The following is a 24,150-nucleotide window of genomic DNA, read 5'->3' on the forward strand; positions in this document are numbered from 1 at the left end:
TAGGACTGGCATAAAAAGAATAACAGTGAAGATTATTCAGTAGTCAGAGTAAGTCAATGAGCATTTATACACTTAGATATTTCTCTCTAGACAAAATTAACATCATTTAAAAGTAACTAGTACCTAACCTTCTCTTGCCATCAAATTAATTGGCATATAAGTAATATTTTAGCTATAATTGTGCTGATGATAGAACGCCATGAAAAGTATTTGAATATTTTAGAATATTGATATTCAAATGCTGAATAATTTTAGAACAATTTATTCATTATCTTTAACATGTATCTTGTATCAACAGTACAAACATTTATCTTGTATCAGTAGTACTAAATTACAGAAGTCATGTGAAGTCATGACCACACTGAGGCAAAAATTTAACTGTCATTGACATCCTGGTCATCTAGAATGGTTCTTTCAAATGACATGACAAAACAGGATTTCTTCGTGGGAGAGTTGTATAAATTCTAGAAGAGGAGAAATTGTTGTGGGAAGGAAGGAAGGAAGGAAGGAAGGAAGGAAGGAAGGAAGGAAGGAAGGAAGGAAGGAAGGGAGGAAGGAAGGAAGGAAGGAAGGAAGGAAGGAAGGAAGGAAGGAAGGAAGGAAGGAAGGAAGGAAGGAAGGAAGGAAGGAAGGAAGGAAGGAAGGAAGGAAGGAAGGAAGGAAGGAAGGAAGGAAGGAAGGAAGGAAGGAAGGAAGGAAGGAAGGAAGGAAGGAAGGAAGGAAGGAAGGGAGGAAGGAAGGAAGGAAGGAAGGAAGGATTGGAAATCTTCTGTTTGCTTTGTTTGTGCCCTTAATATGCCACAATGTTAATGATCTTTAAATTCTGTTTAACCAGTACTTATCATTTGAGGTCTAAGATAAGAATAAAGTAAATTATTCATCATTAATCAAAACAGTGATTATCTTGTTTGGGGGGATGTCATCAAGACTTCAAGGTCCTGTTAGGCTTCTGGTTTTAATGTTGTAAATTATGACTATTTTGCAGATTTGGTGTACGGATACTATAGACAACAGCGGAAACTGATTGAAGAGATTGATTGGTCATACACAGGTAAGCAAAGCTGTCTACTGAATGACTTATTTCACTTTGATATTTTTGTGTTCATTGTTACAATTTTAGGAGCCTCGTGTGGCTTTATACCACTTACCATATGCCTAAACAACTGCTGAAGTGTAGGAAATAGAATCTGAAAAATACATGAACTTTACAATAGGAAAGTATTTTCAGCTATTTAGATTCATATTTTAATCTACTTAGTAATAGATTACATCTATTACTTTTGGAAACAGAAAGTCCTCAACATTAAAACCTCAACCTGAGACCTGACTTATCTGATGAAGGCTTGGCCAATAAATTGTTAGGTGCTTGTTAATCATCTCAACATTATTGTTCTAGCAAATCTGAAAAGCGGTCAGAAAGGCTGAAACAAGGCACAGCACATTATGCGGGAAAGAATTTATCTGCATACTGCCCTTGAACTTCTACCCTGTGCTTGTGAGCACTTGAGCATCCTTGCCAAGGCCCACCCTGACTCTCCTAAAAACTCAGTCACTTTGTCTCTCCCATTTGCATGACTAGGAAAGATATATCCTGAAATTTTTCATGCCTCATTAAAGAAGAACAATGGAAAATTCATAATTAGCTTCCTATGTTCTTGCATATAAGCCCAGTGATTTCAGTAATACTAAAAAGGTAATTTTGTCCTACATCTCTTTTGCCCAACATGTAGGAAGTGAGTTCTTATGGATGTGTGTAGACTCCTACATTTTAAATTTCTTAAGCTACTGTTTCAAAAATACCAAACTATGAAAAATAAGGACTGTCAAATTTAAGTTTTTCATAAATTTTATTCAAAACATGTTCCTGTAGTTAAGGAAAATTACACCATTCTTTTTATTTCTCTCACTCTCTTTTTCATTTTCAAGACAATTTTTATCTTCTAGTGTAAAACATATCTAACAAGTTTCAAGCCTAGAGAGAATTGAAACAGGCTAGTCATAAAGCCTTCAAAATGAGATTTATAATGAAAACTCCCACTTACACAGATTGTAGTGCAAAATTCAAGCATAAAATCAATCAATACAGTATTTCATGTTCAAAGTTGATCCATTTTTTAATATTGTAGTTAGATGACTGCAGGGATAAACCTCCTGGATTCCTGGTGACCAGAGGGCAATCTTTAAAGGATAGCAAATAGGGTTTGTTTAGGATTTCAGAGGATAGAGCTCTTCCCTAGGCTGCACAGAGCACCCATGCACTATGCATGGGTGATGCTGCTGCAGCATCAATGGATGGATGGATATTTTGTATGGAAAAATAGCACAGAATTGGCATGTCAGCTGATCCATACCTGCTGTTTCTCTCCCTTAACCTGTGAGATACCTGTGTGTAGTCATCTCAATTCATGTGCTTTGCTGCAGTGATTCCCCAGCTGGCAAAGCCTTTCTCTCCATTCAGACCTGTGCAGGAGCCCTGGCTAAAATCCTGCTGCTCCTGCAGCCACCTGCCCCAGCTGCATCCTGCCCTGCCCCAGCTGCATCCTGCCCTGCTCCTGCCCCTGCCCCAGCTGCATCCTGCCCTGCCCCTGCCCTGCTCCTGCTGCCTCTCCGAGCCCTCTGCTCCACAAGCTCCGTGTGCCCCCAGCATTCTTAAACAGCTGACTGCATGTGGGGTCAAAAATTGATATTCAAAGCTTTTGGGGAAGGCTGCATGTAAATCAGGAGCTTAGGGCTAGCAACGGTTTGCAAGCTGAGTATTATGGGATGCTTTGCTGAAATACCAGGTAATTGGTTTCTGGCATGAGGTGGAATACACAAACCCAGCTTTCACTAATAAAAAGACAGCCTTCCTGAACATGAAAAAAATTTCCAGATTTTAACACTGTGATTTGGAGGCACAGAAGTCTAGAGCCAGAAGCATATGGGTTTTGATCTCCTTCATTTATAATAATTTAAATTATTTTATTCCTGAGGCAAGCAATATCAGGTACTGTATGTATAAGTGCTGTACCTAGCACAGGCTTATGGTTGTGAGGCATAGACCAACTTCTACACTTCTGAATGGATGAATGCTTTGCCAGTACTTTTTTTTCCTCAGACACCAGTTATATTCTACTGTCTTATAACCTTCTCACTGGAGGAGTGAAAGTGAAAAATTTCATTGAAAGTGAAAAATCAGACTCAATGTGCCAATTAAGTGTTTTGAATGGGCCTGGGGATCCTGAAACCATAGAGTCTAATGCACCGTGGGTAAGAGAGATCCAACTGGCTTGATAAATTAACCTGAGTCTGAGCAATGTAATTCTCTGTATCAAATAAGAAATTTCAGATATATTAACCACATTGGGTCAATATTCTCCTTTACTGGGATGGTGCTGTAAGATGAAAGTAAAATGGAGCTAGAGAGTTTTACCTGCTAAAATCAGCCAATTTCTGAATGTGAAGTTTCATAATAAAGCAATTTCACATGCTGGAAATTAATGAGTCACCATCAGGTTTTGACTCTTTGATAAGTGTATAATGAAGTCATAAATGCTACTGGAAAGATTTTGTAATACTTCTAAGAGCTCTGTTTTAAGCCATGAATAAAATCTGCATTTGCATGCATTAATTTAATCTTTTGTGTCCTGACTTTGCATGTATTTGCATAAACAAATACCATGTTAAAGAACTGGAAGGTACAAGTTCTTGTTACAGATGCATCCAATGTTTCCTGGCGTGAGGGGATGCTGAAGCTAGCCTGTTTGTAAAAATCACTTTCTTTTAACAACCTTTGATTATATTTTTCATTAAAGCAGTCGTAGAAATTTTTAAAAATGTCATGAATACTTTCATATGGTGTCATACAGCAAAAAGTGAATCCAGCCATTTTTTGTTGCAGAAAAACTCTGGTGTACTGTGAAAATTCAATTTCCTTAAATCAGTTACATACTAATTGATAAGCAAAGGTCATTTACACAATATTTATCTGTACCACTAACTTTAGTCTTTCACATATTACTTCAGAGCATAAAGCAAGTAATATGAGCTTTGGTTACTTTGTGTCATAGAAGTGAAAGATTAATTTCTTTTTTTGATGCTTTGCTTATCTGAATTGTTTTTGACAGAAGGAATGATATAATGTTGTTTTCTGGTTCTGATGTTTGGTTTGGTTTTTTTTAACATGGCTGGTTGATAGCAGTCCATCAAAGTCCAAGTCTATAAGTTCACATGTAAAACTGGCAAGTGATATCACAAAAATTTTTTTGTTTTTGTCCCCAGTGAAATGTCTTTCTGTTGGGTTTCACTCCTGGGATTTTGGTTCTCGTTCACAACAAACCAGTTATGTGCTTTAGGGGGAAAAAAACACAGCTGAAATTTGTTAAAAACAAGAGATTCTAAACAGTCTTCAAGGAATTAGAAAAGCCAAGGGTTTCAAACATTTTTAAAAATTGAATGTTCTATGTAAATAAATACCATAATCAGATCAATGTTCTTTGTCTCACTGTGTAGGAGTGTTATGTTCAGCCTGTGCTGAACATTTATTATGTGATACGCTGTTACACATTTGCTTTACAAATATTGGCAACTCTGATCTTGAGGAAAGGGTAATTTTGGTATAAACTGATTGGTCTCCAGGTATTAAAAAACATTTTTACTATTTGCAAGCAGAATCTGAATAATATTTCCCTTTTCTCTGGGGAAAAGCATCATGAATCATAGAATCACAGTATGACTTAGGTTTGAAGGGGCCCTTGGAGATGATGTGATCCCAGCCTCAGCTCAAAGCAAAATGATTTTCAAAGCTGAAACAGGAAAAGTATGGAAAATCTCCAAAGAAGGAGGTGCTGCAGTTTGGTCCATATGCTCTGTTGCTATTTTGAAAACATTTCTTTTCTTTTACTCAGCTTCAATATGTCTTATTGCAACCTGTGGCCATTGCTTCTCGCCCTCTCCTTGTGCACTGCTCTGCATACTGCCTTTACAGAGCAGTCGACTTCAGCTAAGTTCCCTCTCAGCTTAAGCTTCAGCAAACTCAGATCCCTCAGCTTCTCCTCATGCATGATGTACTCCAGCCCCCAGACCACCTCAGCAGCCCTTAGTTTGTAAACATCCATCTCATACTGGGTTCAGGAGGAAATCCAAACTGGACCCTGCATTCTCGATGTCTCCTCACTGGTGTGCAGTAGAGGGAAGGAGTCACTTCCCTCATGCTGCTGGCTCCGCTCTTGCTAAGGTAGCCCAGGACAGTGTTTGTCCTCCTGACTGCAAAGGCACACTGCTGACACACACAGAACTCATTCCATCAGGATTATTAATTAAGATATTCAGATAATTTTTAATATCTCATTTTTCAGTAGTAATGATGGTGCTCTTTTGGCACTCGCACCAATACTTCTTTCAGTAGCAATGCCTAAATGTAATGATTTCTTTGTTTTGCTCTCTTGTTGAACTAATTGAACTAATCTTGTTAAACCTGGAATTGTTACCTTTTTGTGTCTGACTCAACAGCCTCCTGGAGATATTGCCTTAGTTTATTATTCCTGTTACTGTTGCTACACAGACAAAACTTTTGTTGTTGTTTGCAAGGCTAGGTTTGCCACCCCAAGTCTTATAAATGTGCTGTGATTGCTTCAAATGTTCATTCCTCTAGTTTGGCTCAGAAATTAAAATGGCCTTTGTTTTCAGTGGTACTGAGAAAACACAATTTTCTTTCTTGCCCAAACAAGAGCTAATATTTTAATTTCAAATGTTCCATCATATTTCAATACTGAGGAGATTTAATTTCAAAGTCACTTCTCATTAAGTTTATGGAAAAGCATGTTGTTGCTTATGTCCATAACAATGCATGGGTGTATTTGCTTTTCACTCAGCCTAAAAAGTGAGCAAGGCTCTACTAGCTGATCCACTATCTCAGCTGTGGCCCAACAGAATGATTTTAACACTGGTAGCTAACTGCCTATTCTGTAAAATGTCTGCTGCCTCTGTTACCCAGCAGTTCAGTCCAGGTCAAGTGGAAAATTTGAGTCTTTCCCCTCATGCTCACCCTGTGTCTCTGTTCAGCAGCCATCTGCTGGAGCATGGACAAGGTGGGGCATGCAGGTGCTGCTCCCTGCCCTGCAGCCGAGGCGACAGAGAGGCTGCGCTGCTGCGTTGTGTGAGCGTGGGCACGGTGCTCGCTCCTGTGAGACAGCTCCAGGCCAGGGCAAGGGGAGTCTGCAGGGAAGGGCAGGGCTCTGGGCCTGGGCCATCGCCTCCCAGGGTGCAACATGATGGATGGGCCATTTGGTGAGCCAAATCCTGACAGTCAGCCTGTGTGTGAGAGGGGGATGCACCAGCAGGAGCCTGCTGAAGTGGGAGCGAGGAGCTGCCTGCTGAGCTGACTGCTTTAATGGACTGCTCTGCCACACCAGACTGAAACGTCTCCAAGAGAGCCTGGCCAAGAGTTGATGAAACCTTCTGCTTTCAGTGGCTTGATAAAACTGTGTTCTGGCGAGATGATGCATACCAAATTAAGTTCAATTTTTTTCCTTGTGAAGTAACTACCATGGCAGTATCAGCATCACTTCATGAGAAGATCTTGTCTTTTTATGACCTCCTGCCAAATACATCATTTTGTGCTTTGTGTTCACCAGGTATAGTCATAACTGATGTGCTGTATCAGTTGTGGGTAATAAAGAAAAGCCTATGCTCTTGGGCTGTGTGAGTTCCTTCAATAAAGGGTCAGCTTAAGAAATGAAAAAACATACTTTCTTTTATTAACTCATAAAATAGCTCTGCAGGGGTCTTTTCTTTTTTAGTAAACTTTATGCTTCAGAGGCTGTCATACCTTTTCTTGCATGACAGCTCATTACAGGTATTTAGAACCCCCAGATCACACAGCCACTCGTGCTTCCATTCTTTTCTCACTAAATTCACAGGATCACTAATTAAAAGCCTATTACACTGTTAATTGTCTTGGAAAGCTTATGATTCCACAGCAGAAATTATATAGTTATGCATCTGTTTGCATCAAAGGGACAAGGTGTCCTCAAGTGAAAAGCCACATGCTGGCATTTCTGGCCATCAAGAAATTCCTTTTAAGATATCTCAGTGTACTGAATCAACAGCACAAAGCACATTATTCAACAGAAAGATGTCTATTTAGTATATTTGTGGATTTTGAATCCATATAAAATTACATGGTTCAGAAGTCTGTTTGCATTAAGCTTTCTTTCCAATGAAGAAAGCTGATCTTTGAGCAGTAGAAAGCTATTAGCAGCAAAGTGGAATTTGTTTAGCTTTTATTCAGTAATATTTCTAGGGTAAACTGAGTGGAAAAGTTTTCAAGGGATTTTGGGGAAGGAAGTAAGAGAATTGGATCCCAAATTCATGGAATTTTCAAAGTTGGATTCTTGTAGGACAGGTCTGAAGAACAGCATGTTGGTATTCATATTTGTCTCACCACTGCTAAATTATAGCATTTTTTTTTCAAATAACATTAAAGTGATCAATTTGCCAATGTTTCCTCTGAAGGAACTCAGATAAGACTGTTCCTTCCTGCATTTCAGTTCTCTAATGATATAAACAAAGAAAACCATTTTCACAAAGTGCACAGCAAGTTCTGAGCATCATCAGATTTTTCAAATGAAAAGTTGGCTTCTGAAGTACAGAAGTCTAAGTGTGAGACATTTGCATAGTGTGGCACTGCTGTTATGCCAAGGTCTGTTCAGGGGTCAGAAAGATGTAGAAACTTCCCATTAAGGAAATCCATTTGGAAATTAAACGCTTTTTTAGGAGTGCTGTCTTTGAGAATATACCAAAGGTAAATGGAAAAAACCAAATTTTGAATATCTCACAGCAGACTGCAGCCTCTAGTTATGCCTCTTTGCCTTTCAAAATTATCATAAAAGAAGCCTTTTGCACATACTACTGAATGATTTCTCATTTGCAAGTGCATTCAATCTGTGCTGCAGTGGGAAGGTTGTGTTCTTGGGGACCACTTGCTTACCAAATGCACAGGTGATTACTTTGAGGTCATCACCTCCATATCAAAATGATCTGTGAGTTTGTGAGGTTTAGAGCCCAGCAGATAATTCTCCCACTGTTTATGTTTACAGAAGGCCATATTTTATTATCTGCTCCATCCAATAAGTTTTGGACTTCCTTACTGACATTTTTACTCAAAGGCTATTCTGCTGTATTTATAACAGGTTTTAGTTTTTCCTGAAGAGTTCAAACCCCACTCATTTCAGTATGCACAGTTTGATAATACCCAATAAATAATTCTGTGGATTTTACTCACAAATTTGAAGCCATTTCTGATCTTGCTGTATCTCATTAATTCAATAGATATCAAACCCTTCTGGGTAGATATTCCATGTAATATTCTTTAACCCATAAGAATTAAAGCAGTCCCCCAAAGGGCAGACTTAGAAAAGTCTGTGAGAGAAGGAAGATAAAGGGTAGAGTGAAGAATCCTGAGCAAGAGGGGACCATGGAATGTTAGAAGTTCTTTTCCCACCAAAAAAAAAAAAAAAATTCAAAACTTTTCAATTTGAGAAACTAGGGAAACCCATCAACATTTCTGTCTTGGAATAATCAGCATTTGTCACTAGATTTATCAATTCATTAACTGTTCCCTCAATCATTCCAATGCCAGAATCACAGAATTTCAGTTCTGAGCATCTCTTCCACCTGTGAAAGTGCACAAGCCCTTTTTTTTTTTGAGAAGCTGGGTCTCTCTGCATACATATTTAGCTGGTTCCTGCTATGCTTGAAGAGTTGTGCTTCCAACAAACTCTGTAGACAAGCTGTGGTGGCCTCTTTCTGCTCTCTTCCAAGAGCTTTCTTTATAGGAGAGTTGGCTGTGCCTTGATCTGATATTGCCTGGCATTGATCCTGTTTTAGGAGCCACAGAAACAATTGACTTATCTTCTTTCAGCCTTTATCATAGATGCTGCATTTGAAACCTAAGCTGTTTTCCCTCTACCAGTGGCTCCTCTGTCAGTGCACTTTATCTGATGAAAACTGTGTTAACAAGAGACGTTTTGAAAGGGTAGTTACGAAAATTAAGGTATTAAAAATGTAAAAGCAAAGAGAGGGATAATGTGTTGAATGCTAGAAAAAGGAAAGAATCATGTAAGGACTTGGAATTTTTTTCCCCAACTTCTGAAATTTCCTTAGATGTGTAAGGAGACAATTCAGTGTTTGAGTGCGTGGCTATAAACTGATTGCAATTATTTTTACTGCATTGGTGGTATAAACGAGCCCAGAACAAAAAACTCCCAGTTTTGTTTTTGCCCCGCATGAGTAACTGAAAGGGAAAAATTGAAAAAAATTGTTGCTGGAGTATTTACAAATACTGAGGCAATGATTAATAAATTCTCCTCTTTCAGAACAGAGTGGATTGTCTGCCTGCTTGTACATGTTTTGACCACTTTGCATATATACAATATGATCAATCTCGGTCATATTTTTCCTGTGGTTTTTCAGGAAAGCAAATATTTATGGTTAGAGTTCTAGCGAGTGAACAATGCAAGCTAAAAAGGTTTTTTCATTATTATTATTATTATTATTCATATGTAATTTCTTGAAAGCTAGCTTCAAAGTAGGGCTGTGGTGTGTGTGAACAGAGGAACTCTAGCACATTACCTGTTTAATCTGTATCTCACTTGCTTTCCAAGTATCCAAAAGAGATGCAAAGTGACCAGCACAAACAGGCAACAGACAATATGTAATATACATTCTTAAGGAGCGAGAACATACTTTAAAAAAGGCAAGCATTCATTTTTTTCAGCTGTAAGTACCCACTTCACACAGATTCATTATCATGGCTAATCTTTACCAACACATTTAGCCACTAAGATGAGATCTGTACACCTGCCAGTCCTAATGGGATGTGCATTGGATCAAAATGAGAGCACTGCTTGTTCTCCTCTGTGTGAAAGCAACTGATGATAATCTGTTGCAGTGGCTTGATCACACATCTGAAGTTCCCTTTGAAACCATTTGTTTTTTCCTTAGAGGAGCTGTGGAGCATGTGCTAAAAAGAGCTTTTCTGGATGACTTCCTGTGTCTCCTCACTTCATCCCATTCTCAAAAGAAATTTTTCTATCCTTTCCATTTTACACTTTTTGTCATATTGCTTTAGTTCTTCTCTTAGAGTGCAGCCATGACTTATTTCCCTTTTGCATTACAAAATTCTCCTTTTTTCCACTATCAAACAATCATGTAGGGTTTTGTTGCCTACTTCTCCCTGACATTTCAAATGGCTCCATGAAGTAACTGTCAGTTTGCCACTTTATCTCCTGTGTTTCCAGGAAATCTTTCCTCCCGAGTAACTAATGGAGAAAGAGCTGGCTGAGTGTTTCCATGACTATCTTGCAGTGTCTCCCAGCTGCCTTTTCCTAAATGTCAGAGCCCCTCTCCAGCCTGGTTACCATGGTGCCTTCAGCTGGCATGCCTGCCGGGGTTCACAGAGCCAGCACACCCACGGCACCTTTGATGGGAACGTACCAGGAGGGAGGGCTCCTACCTGCTGTGCCACAGCTAAATAGAACATGTCAAAAGGTGCTTCTTGGTGCATATTCTGTGTAAGATTGGCTCCAATTTAGTGGCATAAAGCCCATTCAATCAATTAAGGATATTCACTTTGTCCCTCCGTTTGTGAGGGTAGTGGTACATCTGTAGATGTGTTATAAGTTACATACATAAACCTGCTGGTGAGTAGCCAGCTCAACAGGTCATGAATGTAAGTGCTGCTGGAGAACAGTGAGGTTTATACTGTGCTATATTCATTAACTATCTTCTATAAAAAGATTTTAAAATGTCTTCTTTTTCCTATAATTTATTATTCAATTTCAAATACTGTTATTAGCAAAAGAAACTTTTCATCAATATGATTTCCTGAGGTGAAAGTCAATACAACTAAAGTATATTCTGCATCCCACCACTGGAAAACCTGATTTTTTAAAAGTCAGGTTCATAAATAGCAGTCTGTTGATAGATTAGCAGCTGAAATAACAAAATCCTTTTTAAAATGACAATGGATTTTAAAGTTTACTTTAAAATTCCATGCAACTGAGTCATATTGTTGTTTCTAAAATTTGCCTTTGTTCTGAATAATAAGCTACTAGTAAGTTTTGTTCAGTCAATTGTTTCAGGTTCAGTTGGTCATATACTCTTAAACAAAGGGTTAGGTAGACTGCGAGCACATTTCAGGTGATCATAAAATAAGAGCTCTGAACTACAGTGTACTTTGATCTTTCTCCTCCATAAATGTTTTATAGAAACAAAATATTCTTCTCCCAGTTGCTCAGCTTTAGTTGTTGTGAATAAAGTGGTATTTTCCAGTCCTTTAATTGAATGTTCAGGGTTTTGTTATTGGTACCATATATGAACCCCCCAACTCCAACACTGCTGCTACAGGCAATCATGCCATCTAACTCTTAAACAAAATTAATTGAAATCCGTTTTAAAAATACATGGAATATTTTGCTTCATAGTTTCACTGAAAGACTATCTCAGAAACCCATTCTTGACTTTTAATAAAATCATAGATTCATTTACATTGGAAAAGACCCTTAAGATCATTGAGACCAGCTGTTGACCCAACACTGCCAAGTCCCCCACTAAACCATGTCCCTTAAGCAACACATCTTTTAAATACAGCCAGGGATGGTAACACAGCCACTTCCCTGAGTAGCCTTTTCCAGTACTGGATAACTCTAATGATGAGGAATATTTTTCTAAAAGCCAATTTGAATGTCCCCTGATGCAACTGGAGGCTATTTCATCTTGTCCTGTCACTTTTACCTTGGAGAAGAGACTGACCCATACCTGGCTGCAGACTGCTTTCAGGAACTTGGAGAGTGAGAATTTCTACCTCCTTTTGTCCAGAATAAACACGCTCAACTCCCTCAGTTGCTTCTCATCAGACTTGTGGTCGAGACCATTCAGCAGCTTCATTGCCCTTGTCTGGATACACTCCAGCACCTCAATGTTTTTCTTGTACTGAGGGGCTCAAAACTGGACACGGGATTCCAGCTCTGGCCTCTGCAGTGCCGAGTACCAGAGGCCACTCCCTCACCTGGTCCTGACTGCAGTATTTCTGAGGCAGGCCAGCATGCCATTGCCCTTCCTGGCCACCTGGGCACATGCTGGATCATGTTCAGATGGCTGCCAACCAGCACCCCCAGGTCCTTTTCCACTGGGCCACAGCCTGGAACATTGCAGGGTTGTTGTGACCCAGGGGCAGAACTTGGCACTTTGCCTTGTTGAACCTCATCCAGTTGCCCTCAGCCCTTTGATCCAGCCTGTCCAAATCTCACTGAGAGCCTTCCTGACCCTCAGCAGATCAGTAATCTGGTCCAGCTTGGTGTCATCTGCAAACTGGCTGAGGCTGCACTTGAGCCCTTCATTCAGATTATTGGTTAAGATGTTAAATGGAACTGGCCCCAGTACTGAGCCCCAGGGAACCCCACCTGTGACTGGCTGCCAACTGGGTTTTCCTTCTTTCAGCACCACTCTTTGTACTTGGCCCTCCAGCCAAACTGATTTGGATTTCCAAACTAGCTGTATTCGTGGACTGTTGAGATAATCTGGTTCTTCTGGTAGAATTGATTGTTTTGTATGTTCTTTGGGGAGTTTCTTTCTATTGTCAATATTTACCTGCATTGATATCCATTTCCTGTTAGTTTTTTTTAAGTTAAACCACAATAATCTGGTCTCTTGTCCCCCTTTGATTGTTGCACTAGCTTTTTATGCTCAATTATGTTTCATCTAAAATTATTTTGTCTTCAACCAGAATCTCATGCAATTATCCTACATGAACTGTTCCCAGGACTTTTTGCAGAGACAATAATATTTCTTTATCTTTACTAGGAAGTGCATGGTTAGAACTTCAGTACGCTCTTGCCTTCCCATCAGTTTACAGCCCTCTGAGACTGTCAGACATGGTCTGATTCTCCTCTTCCCCCATGTTTTTCCTATGTTGAGATTCTTATTAGTAACAAAAAATCCCACTACTGTCTAAATGTATCACTATAGTAATTGCATTGTTGAATTTCATGCCATATTTAATACTGTTTTTCTTAAGGTCAGCTGTTCATCCCATATGCTGTACTGGACCTCCTTGTGATGGTGCATTTTCACATGTCATGTTATCAGTAGGTGAAATTAGCAAAACTGAATCTCTAGAGCTTCTGCACACACACAGCCTTGTACTTCCTGTTTACTAGTGCTAACTATTTTTCTTCTTTTTTCATTGAAAACTACTGAGCTGTTAGTGCTGGGTGATAACACAGGATAATATGGTAACATTTTGGTGTATTTACTGATCTATTCAGCACAATTTAAAAATTACAGATTTTCTTCTTTTCCAGACCCTTTTTGTTCTCTCTCCTTCCTTCCTTCCTTCCTTCCTTCCTTCCTTCCTTCCTTCCTTCCTTCCTTCCTTCCTTCCTTCCTTCCTTCCTTCCTTCCTTCCTTCCTTCCTTCCTTCCTTCCTTCCTTCCTTCCTTCCTTCCTTCCTTCCTTCCTTCCTTCCTTCCTTCCTTCCTTCCTTCCTTCCTTCCTTCCTTCCCTTTCTTTATTTCCTTTCCTTCCCTCCCTCCCTCCCTCCCTCCCTTTCTTTATTTCCTTTCCTTCCCTCCCTCCCTCCCTTTCTTTATTTCCTTTCCTTCTTCCACAATTTTGAAATTTTGAAATCACCTAAACAGTCATCTGTGTTCTCATTCAGATTCTACAGGGACATTCAGCCTCAATCTAACTCCACTGCCTTCATGATCATGAGTCAATATAAAGAAGTTGGCTGATAAAATGTTCTATATCCTAGGTGAAATATCACTTATGTTGTAAGTTTCCTGTTCAAGCATCACAACATTGCAATGATTTATAGTCTAAAAATAAACGGCTGCATGAATACTTAATATACAGTTAGTACCTTTATTATGCTATCACTCACAGATAAATCTCTTTGATAAATTCCTGTGTAAATAAAATTTAAATTATTGCTAAGTAGGTACAAAATTCTACAACTGCTACTAATTACCTATACTCAGATATCAAACTTCATTCTTACTGCCTGAACTGAAGCCAACTGAAATCAGTGAAAAAGATATCCCTTAACATGAAATTAAACTACAGTTCAGTCCTCACCAATAGTTATGACCAGTTTTAATCACATTAACAGTGGAATATGTTACTAAACAAAGTTTTTATGTGCCGATCTTAGCAATGATGGAGCAGGTAGGAAAAATACTGAGAAACTGAGTACAAATATTTATTCTACTTTCATTGTGTAAAAAATTACCAAATTATTTTAAAAATTATCGTACCAAACTAGGAATATTTGGCAATTAGGTGAGGAATCTCTTCATAAGACCCAGTGACAATTAGCTGTCGCCATGCAGGCCCCTCATTATTTTACATTCCAAGAAAAATTACAATATTATTAGCTTTATTCTGCAAAGTCAATCATCAGTGAAAATTGACATTGATGTTAAATTGTCATGAAAATTCATATTTGGCACCTCTCTAAGATGAACAGCTAAGTTTGTACTTTCCAGAGCTATTATTTTAGAGCATGGTAGTACAAGATTCAAGATAATGCAAGCAGATACAGCTTTTTCTACACAATCAAGAATGATGGAGATTTTTACAATGTTTATGATAATGTGAGAATCGAAAATAGTTTCATTTATTCTTTCAAGACATATGCAAGAAATCCCCCTAGATGTGATCTTCTCCACTATTTTCACTAACATCTCAGGTAACAGAAGGGAGGGCATTTGCAAATTCATGGGAGACACCATGCTGGAAGTTGCAAGAATTTTGGGTGACATAGTAAGAATTCAAAATGTAGTTGAGAAATAGTCTGAAATTAATCAAGTAGAATTTTTCAATAAAGTGGTAACAGCAAGCACAAATTGCTCCCACCAGGAAAGAAAATCAAAGATGTAGATGCAAAATGGGTACTGCTGGTTAGGTGGCTGTATGGCAGTTAGCCATAATTGCATCTGAATTAACAATATGTTGTCATTGCAGAAAAGGCAGTCCCATTTTGAGGTGAATTAACAGGAATGATGTATAAGGCACGGGAGGCAATTATTCTGCTCTACTTGTCGCTAGGAATATCTCAGCTGTACTTCTGTATTTATCCTTGGGCTGCACACTTGTAGAAAAGACAGTGACAAATTGAGAGAAGGTGCAGAGAAGAACCAAAAAGGATGATTGGTGTCTAAGGAAGCCCAAAATCCTTGGAAGATAACTGAAGGAAATAATTCAATGTAGAAAAGGGAGTTAGGATAATATTTTTTAAATATTTAAAAGCTGTCAGTTGTTCTCAATTCCGCTGAAGTGACAAGGTTGAATCAGTTTAATCTGCAGATGAAAAGGCTGAGGTGGAATAATAGGCAAATATAACTGTAAGAATAGCTCCATTCAGGTTGCTTAGGAAGGCTGTGGAATCCCTCTTATTGAAGTCCTTTCAAAAAATGGGGAAGACAAGCATTAGTGAGAGATTATTGAATCTGATTAAACCTGATCCTGTAATGAAGGAAAGGACTGAGATGACCTTTCAGTCTTGCACATCTGTGATGCTTTGGGGCAATGTAAGACCCAATTTAATCATCTTCCAAACAGCACCTCGTGTCTACGTCACTGCTTAGACAAAGAGAATCTACCAACCTTTCCTGAAATTACCCAGATTTTCAAACCTTCATGACTTTGTTAATCATTAAGCAGTTGTCTAAGAAAATTGTTTTCTATGCTGGGTGATTTCCTCAATTTTGACATTTTGAGGCTGTGGGAGGAGGGGCTGCAGAGAGTATTCCAGACAAAATTATCGAGTTTTTTATAAAGAGACACAGAAAAACGTGCAAGTTGTCTCTTCTGAAAAAAAAAAAAAGAAAAGAAAGGCACAACATTTCTCTGAAATCCTGATATGTTCTTCTTTTGGATCTGGATTCTTGAAGGATGAGGTAGTTTTTATTTTATCAATTCAGTTTCTGTATAAGGCAAGTTTTTCTTGGGCAAGCTCTTGACATCTTGCCCTGACATAAAATATTTGTTGAAATAATTTAATATTACCTGGGTGATTTAGACTACTGTAATTCTTTTTAATGGAATTGCAGTAGAATCCAGTAGGATGGAAACTTCTGTCTGAGAAAAGTAAATTCTTAAGTCACTCAGACTTGTTTCTGGGGCTTGCCTGATTTGCACCTACAATTCAAATTTAACATGGAAGATTTCATGTAACTCTAAATTAATAACTTTTTGTGGGTTTTATCAATCACTTACTCTTTCAAAACTTTTGGATGCCTTTTTGAAATCCAAAATAATTTGCTTTTCTGTGGGCATTTGTTGCAGACAATTTGAGATTAAATAGATTTAATTTAATTTGATTTCATTTTCTATCTCCTGGACTACTGCAAGCAGTAATCCAGTCAGAGCACTGAAGGCAGGCAGTATTTTCTTTCTTGTGCCACTGAACAGCTCAGATCATCTGGACTGTCAGCAGCTGGAATGTATTGACTTCATTTTTAGAGGAGCCCGAGGGTTGAGTAGTCTGCATTTGTACTGCTTTTATCCTGTTCTGCATTTGTGAGCCCTGTGGACTGGCAGGGCCCTATTTCACAGAGCCCACAAACAGTTGAGCCACCTGTTCACTCACCTAGTAGTTTCTAGTGGCTGCTTTGTATTTGCTCTAGCCTTCACATTTAATCTTAATGAGAAAAAATGAGAAATCAGCTTTTCCAGCCTGCTGCCTCAGAACACCTCCAACAGCTCCCTTCAGCAGTACCACTGTGCATCTCTGGTGCTCACACATTTGCTGTTGGTGAATCACTTTCTTTTATGTCACTCTCTTTTGCTGTCTGCCTAGCTGAAACATTCCTTATCATATTCCCAGAGGTAACTGCACTGGGGTGTATGATGAATCCATGTCCCTATGAGGATAATGTTAGGTTTCTTTTTTGTGTCATAATGATACTGCATAATGGAGCCAGAACTTTTGCCTAGAGATAGTTACAAACAAAACCAACCCTGCAATAGCAGATATAGAAAATACAACTGTAGTCACTTTTTTAAATGTCAGGCTTGCATCTACATAACCTTGCAAAAATTTGAGTATGTTCTTTAAAAAACAAAAACCACTTTCTTTTTTTTCTGAGCAGCCCAGGGCACTGACATGACCCTGTAAATTTTTTGCATGTTTTCATTGTAAACTGGTACATTATAGGAGTACATGTAAGCAGATGCTCCTTTAGCCTCAGATACATTTATATACAAATTTAGGACCTGATTCCAGCTGTGCAGTCACTTGAGGTTACTGGGAACTTAAAACACTGTAATTTACAGGCCTATGCACTTTGCTGATTTGAAGAAAGAGGTGCAGTCAGGAAAAAATGTCTCTGTCTCTTCCAAAACATCTTTCTTCTTCCTCTGATGTATTTTTATAACCCATGGAGTGACTGTTCTCGTTGTCAGGAATCTCTGGGGTACTTTCTGTCAGCAGAGCACAGAAGTGCTGGTGTGTATGAGGAGCAGGGTTGTCTATCTCTGCATAAGGGCATCATGTTCATCAGGCTCAAGTATCACTTGTCCCCTTCTTTATTTTCAAATGAAGCATCCACTGCTATTAATTAGTTAAAGTGAAATGAAATACACAATCAAGCAATACTTTTCCATTATAAATGCCCCTTGGGGATACATTTGGTTTTCTTTTAACATATTTGTGCTCTCCATGTTGCACATTTCACATAAATTTGCAGCTTAGAGTCTACAAAGTGGCAGGCTCTTACATGAACTGAAGCTAGTCTTATCTAGCCTTTCACAGTTCCTTTCTTCTTCCCACAGAATGGTGCAATTTTCCTGGAAATTAGCACAGCTCACTGGAACTGAGGTTCTGGATAAAGCTTCCTCATCTCTCAGATTATATCATCTCTGAATAAAAGGCAAAAACAAGACCTAAAAGCAGAGACAGAACTTCAGACTGTTCCCTTGTCCTCCTTCCCCTACCCTAAATGCTGAGGCCACAGGGTGAAGTCAGGCTTCTTTTCAGCTTTTGCTGCCCAGAGGCCTCAGCAGCACAGCTTTCTTGGAAGGGTTGGATACTTCTCTCTTTTACTGGTTAGGCCTTTTCTCACTATCTTGGCATAACTCTTTCAGGAAGAATAAACCCAAAAATTCAAGTCACTGCTTCCTCATGCAGTGCTCTAATCCCTAGTGCACTTGCATGGAATACGATCTGTGGCCATCATTCCCATTGCCATTAAGAGAAAATTGATTGGACATTTGGACTGACCTTTGAAAGGTGCCTGCCTTCAATACAGCCAGTGAAGAGAGAAAGGCAGTTAATTTATGAGCACTGGCTCTCCCCTTCAAGTCCTTTTGCCTTGGGCTGTGTGGGATATTTTACCAGATGCATTGGATACATTGCATTGAGCCTGTGCACTGCAGCAGAGAGATGGCCAAACTTCTGCCCATGTAACCCCTCAGTTTCTTCTTTTTGTTTGAGTAAAACAATGGCATATGGATGCTCATGAGAAAGCATCCTCTAAAAATAGACAATGTGATGTCAAATGACAAATGTGCTCCTCCGAACCAAGAAATCTGATTTTCTTGGAAATGACTGGCCAGGTTTTGATTTTGCAATGAGCATCCTCTAAATGCTATGCAGGGCAGCAAACCTGCAGTTTAAAACCCAACATCTTAAGGAGAAATGCAGCTTATGCAATCTTGAAATTACTAAATATTTCTCAGAATATATTTACATACTCACTTTTTGTTTTTCCTCCTCTGCTTGAATGAAGGTTGTTTTTATATTCCACAGCTCATGTAGGAGGATATGCAAGAAGTTAGTAATAAAATATTAATGTTGTCATCCCACAGGACATATTGTTTATACCATCGCAGATGCAGTTTACATCTCAGATCAATAGAGCAATTTTTAAAAACCTCTTTTGAAAGCAGCAATTGGAGTATGATTATAGTTGTCCACAGTAGTTATACAGCAAATTAGGAAATATATGTCAGGACCCATTATGCTAATGGGAGTCTTGTAAGATTTTTAAACAATGTAAGTAGATGCCAGATTTGCAAAGTGATGTCCCTTTTTGATACAATACTCTCAGTAGGGAGGAGAGAACAAAAATATTGTTGACTTGAATATGGCTGTCAAGTTAATGCTTCACAGCAACCCACAACACTAATCACCCTTCTTGAATGCAAGTTCTCCCTTTCTTTAGCTCTCTCATAAGTTACCCCTTAAGCACTCATTAGCCACTGCAGCTGAAAGTTGGCAAATTTGTTTTCATTGTCAGCTACCACCGTTTCAGTCCTGGCCAGTTACAAATGAGACAACAGTACACTGCCAATGACACTTTGTTTCCTGCAGTATTTGTAAAAAACATTTTGTTTTAAAAACCAGTTAAAATGGAGTAAGTTCTTACATATTTGTGCTCCATAAAATGCCCACTGTGTAGCGGGTGAGAACTGTAAAAATTGTAATGCAGAGGATTGGAAATTCTCAATCCTAAATGGCTATTTAAATAGCACATCTGGAGAAGGACATCTGCCAAATTTTTAGCCATCAGCAGCAGCATCATTAACAAGGGAACCATTATGGTGAGTGTAATGGTAATATTTATCTTAGCAACTGAGAGTTTGTGCTGATATGAAATTAAACTATGTACCAAATTAAAGGTTAGATCAAGCTTTACAATTTTTCAATGGGCTCTACTTATTATCAAAGAGGGAGTTGTCCGACCTAATGTGAAGGGGGGAGTTTATGCAGATATACAGCTGCAGCCAAGTCAAAGGACATGGGAATGCAGACTGAGCAAGGGCAGGGAGTAAAGCTCCCTTAGTGCTCTGTGTCTGCATGCTGAGGATTATTTGAACAGTGATCAAGTGTTCTCAGGAGACATGTTTTAATTAAATTCTGCTCAGCTAAGAAGTTGGACAAGGACACAATTGTCAACAAAAATCCTTCCTTGATGAGACTGAATGCCGGCATCATGAGACCCTCAGAGTGTCCCTCAGTGTTTCAGTTTGGTGGAATATCAGTGATATTACAGGCTGACAGTGCAGAAGCAAGAACAGTGCTCTTCAGGCTATGCCTACTGATATTACCAATGTGCCCATGGAATATGATTTTCCAAACTGTGGAGTAGTGTGCTCAACTCATGTCACAAATGAGAGGGGCCCAGGATGGCCATGCAGAGTACTTGTAATACCTCAGGAGCTCTTAGCTCTGATAGAGTTTATGTAGTTCTGGTGAAGACATTTTCTTTCTGATTTGATTTAACAAGTTTGTATTATTTTTTTCTTTACGAGGTTCAGCGTAATGGGGAAAGAGTAATACTGGAAAAGAGTTATTACTCTGTCTCTCTTGGTCAGTGATTTGGATGATGGGGCAGAGCAGACCCTCAGCGAGATAGCTGATGATGTACTCCAAGGAGTGCTGAGGGACCTCATCAGACTGGAGAAGTGGGCTGACAGGAACCTCATGAAGTTGAACATAGGAAAGTACAAAGTCCTGCACTTGGGAAGGAAGTTCCTTAGGCACTAGCACATGCTGGAGACAGCCAGCTGTAAAGCAGCTCTGTAGGAAAGGACCTGGGAATCCTGGTGGTCATGAGTCAACAATGTGTCCTTGCAGCTCAAAACAAAAGGTTAATGTTGTCTTGGGCTGCACCAGGTAGGGTGATGCCAGCCGGAAGGGGGAGGTGATGCTTCCCCTGTTCTCATCCCTGGTCAGGCCACACCTGGAGTACTGTTCTGGACTCCTCAGTACAGGAGGCGTGGATGTATTGATGGTGTTCTGTGCAGTGTGATCTGGGAAAGGTGCCCCAGTCCATGGTAGAGGGGTTGGAACTACATGATTCTGAGGTGCCCTCTAACCCAACCCAAATTGTGATTCTATGATTCTGTGATTAGAGAAAGTCCAGTGAAAACAACAGGAAGAATCTGAAACACAGGAAGTTCCCTTTAAACTTTGGGAAGCACTTTTTTGCCTGTGACAGGAACTGAGCACTGACTCAGGTTGTCCAGAATTGTGGAATCTGCATGCCTGGAGATATTCAAAAGCCTGGTCCCAGGCAACTGGCTTTAGATGACCTGATTTGAGCAGGGGGTTGTACAATGAACCTCAGAGATCCATGCCACCCTCAACTGTTCTGTAGTTCTGTGATTCCAAGCAAGAATCTCACACAAAAGGCAGATGATTACAAAACCAGAGAAGGAAGGAAATGAACATGGCAAGCTAAGAGATGATAAGGGTGAGTGAGTCTCAATAAAAGTTTGCAATGGTAAATCTCCACAGAATAAGAGTTTCAAAGACAACAATGAGTCAAAGAACTATTTATCAGAACTGCAGTGTGACAGGATATTAGCAAAAGTACAGGCAATATAGAAAAAAAATGGTTTTCACCAAATCTCCTGTGACTCACAGTCACAAACTGGCAGTGTTTTCTGTGAAGTCAAAAACATCTGTTCTTTGCAGAAACAATTCCATGGAAACTCTGTTCACTGAATCTTCTAGATTTGATGTTACCCCACAGGGAGTAGGCTGTACTGGAAACAAAAGATTCTGGGTATTATTCCAAGATAGAGCTTTTCTCATGAAGGGAAAAGTTGCTGTTGCCTACAGCAGAGAGAAATTATTTTCAAAGACTTCACAATTACATATGCAAGAATCTGTCTCTGCATTTTCTCAGAAACTTTCATTTACATAGTTCTTTTGCCTTGATTTCCCACCCCCAAGCTCCCACCTTCTTCTAATGTAATATGTTATTCACTATTTTGGAATTGATGCAGAAGAATCATATAATTTACCTACAGGGTTTTTTTGATCAGTCTTTTAGACTGAAATCTCTGTGTAAATGTTGTGCAAGTTCTTCAAGAATGAGATTAACCTTTTCATACCTTCAAAACTATACCAAGAGCTGAAGATTCAGTACTTGGGCTTCTCTGTCTTGCCTGTATGATATGCCTTAGGTGGAAAATCAGGTGTTCTATCTTCTCTTTAATGATTGTAACCTTTTGCCACTTTTCCCACCTCAATTGTAATCAATGCCTACATTAGTCATCCACAGCTACCCTAATTAGGGAGAATCGTACACAGGGCCTCAAAGAGTTAGAGAGAGAGGAGAGACTGATACATTATGGTGTAGAGTGCACATGGTAAGCAAAAGAGAAATTCTTACAGAAAAATAATATTTCAATATTATTTCAATAATATTTCAGTATTCAGTAAGTGGTTGGTTTATACTTTGCATAAACTAGGTGAGGTTTCTTCTCTAATTTTCTCAATTATCTTTCATGTGTCCTGGTTTTGGCTTGGATACAGTTAAGTTTCTGCTTCTTAGCTGCTACAGTGCTGTGTTTTGAATTTAGTGTGAGAATAATGTTAATAACACCCTGTTTTTTCAGTTGTTGCATAGTAGTGCTTGCCTTAAGTCAAGGGCTTTTCAGTTTCTAATGCTCTGCCAGTGAGGAGGCCAAGGAACCTGTGAGGGAGCACAGCTAGAGCAGGTGACGCAAACTGGCCAAAGTGGTATTCCCTGCAGAGCACCAGACTCATTCTATAAACTCAGGGGAGCTGGCTGGGAGCCACTTGCTGCTGGGGAATGGGGTCAGTGGGTGATGACAAGTTTATTGTGCTTCACTTGTTTCTCTTGGGTTTTATTCCTCTCTCTTTTTCTCTCCTTTTTCATTACTGTTAGTATATTACTTTTGTAGTTTACTGTAATTTTCAATTAAAGTGTTCATATCTCAACCCATCAGGGTGTTAGTAACATTACTCTTTTTCTGATTATCTGTCCCATCCCACTGGGGTGTGGGGAGTGGGCAAACATCTGCAGGGTATTTAGTTGTTGGTTGGGCTTAAATTATGACAATATGCAATCTGAGTTTCTTGTTTGAGATTATAGTAATTAGGCATCATGATTTGATGCAAATTTAGGCCAATAGAGATTTTGTGACTTTGGTCACAAGAGAAAGATTTTTCAGAATGAGAACAGTCAGACATTGAAATAATCTCCCCAGGGAAGTGATGGACTTCCCATCCTGGACACTTGTAAGATTCAGCTGGACATGGTGCTGGGCCATCTTTTCTACACTGTGCTTTTGCTAATAAAAGTTGAACAAGATGATCACTGAGGTTCCTTCAAACCTGGCATTCTGTGATTTTATGATTAAATAGTTATGGAACCGTGTCAGAAAACTTTAAATGTGTACAGTGCTGTTTGTTGCCATATTGCATAGCCATTGAGCTGGAACGGCAACTATAAAACAACTAGAAATTTATTATATTTAATAATTTTTGAAATGTCTTGCTCTAATTGGAGTTTGATTTGCTACAGAAATATGATCTATTTATATGAACAAACTAATGATACACACACAAGGTGTTTTGTGGCCATCAGAATGTTCTGTGACCAGAACAGCTGACTGTGCACATTGATTTGGTTGTGAGGCTGAGACCTAATTCAAATGAGAACCAAAACACCAGAGAAATACTGCAGAAGAAATGGACACTGATTTAGGGTTTATGTGTGCCAGTGGAAGCATGAGGAATTTTGCAGTAAGTTCTGTATAGACTTCTCAAGAGCACAAAGGTTTAGTGTGTCCTGTTGTACTAGTGTTGATGGTAGAGAAGGTATACCTTCTTAAACTTCACAATTCAAAGTTGGGCTCCTACATTAGGCACATAAATAGCACAAGGGGGAGTTATTTTCTTCAGAACACACCGGTTAGCAGAAGGGTGCCTGCTTCAGCCCATTTGTGTCATCCCTGCTCTTTCCCTGCTGAATGCTCCAGCTGCTGGGCTACAAAATCAGCCATCCCTCTCCTTATCTTCTTGAGGCCTAGTGATGCTTGAATTTTTGGCCTCTCCATGTCACTCCACTAGCAGAATGAGTGAAGATGACTTGTTCTGCTTTCCTGTTAACTATTCTCAGGCCTTATCATGGAAAATGCAAAATATGGGTGGTGAATAATTTTCTTTCGGCTGAGGAGCGAACCACATTGTGCTCAATACACTGCCTGGCTGTAACTGCTGGGATATTGTGGTAAAATGGGCTTTGCCTTGAGTGTCCCTGGAGGCCAGGAGGCACAGCTGCAGGGCTTTGCTTTCCCCTTGGTGCTGTTGGCTGTGTGCTCTGAGGGTCTCATACCAGCCGGATC

At 39.3% G+C, this 24,150-nt stretch overlaps 1 protein-coding gene across 7 annotated transcripts in view; it reads left to right on the forward strand.

Annotated features, from left to right (window-relative positions):
• Positions 1-24,150, forward strand: part of PTPRZ1 (protein tyrosine phosphatase receptor type Z1) — a 132,735-nt gene that overhangs the window by 39,948 nt on the left and 68,637 nt on the right. For all 7 annotated transcript variants that reach the window (XM_064702717.1, XM_064702718.1, XM_064702715.1 and 4 more), the window contains exon 2: positions 986-1,051. In XM_064702717.1, the coding sequence (XP_064558787.1) occupies positions 986-1,051 (66 nt within the window). The remainder of the gene's footprint in view (positions 1-985; positions 1,052-24,150) is intronic.

The sequence above is a fragment of the Zonotrichia leucophrys genome, chromosome 1A (assembly GCF_028769735.1).
Source record: "Zonotrichia leucophrys gambelii isolate GWCS_2022_RI chromosome 1A, RI_Zleu_2.0, whole genome shotgun sequence".
NCBI classification, from domain to species: Eukaryota; Metazoa; Chordata; class Aves; order Passeriformes; family Passerellidae; genus Zonotrichia; species Zonotrichia leucophrys.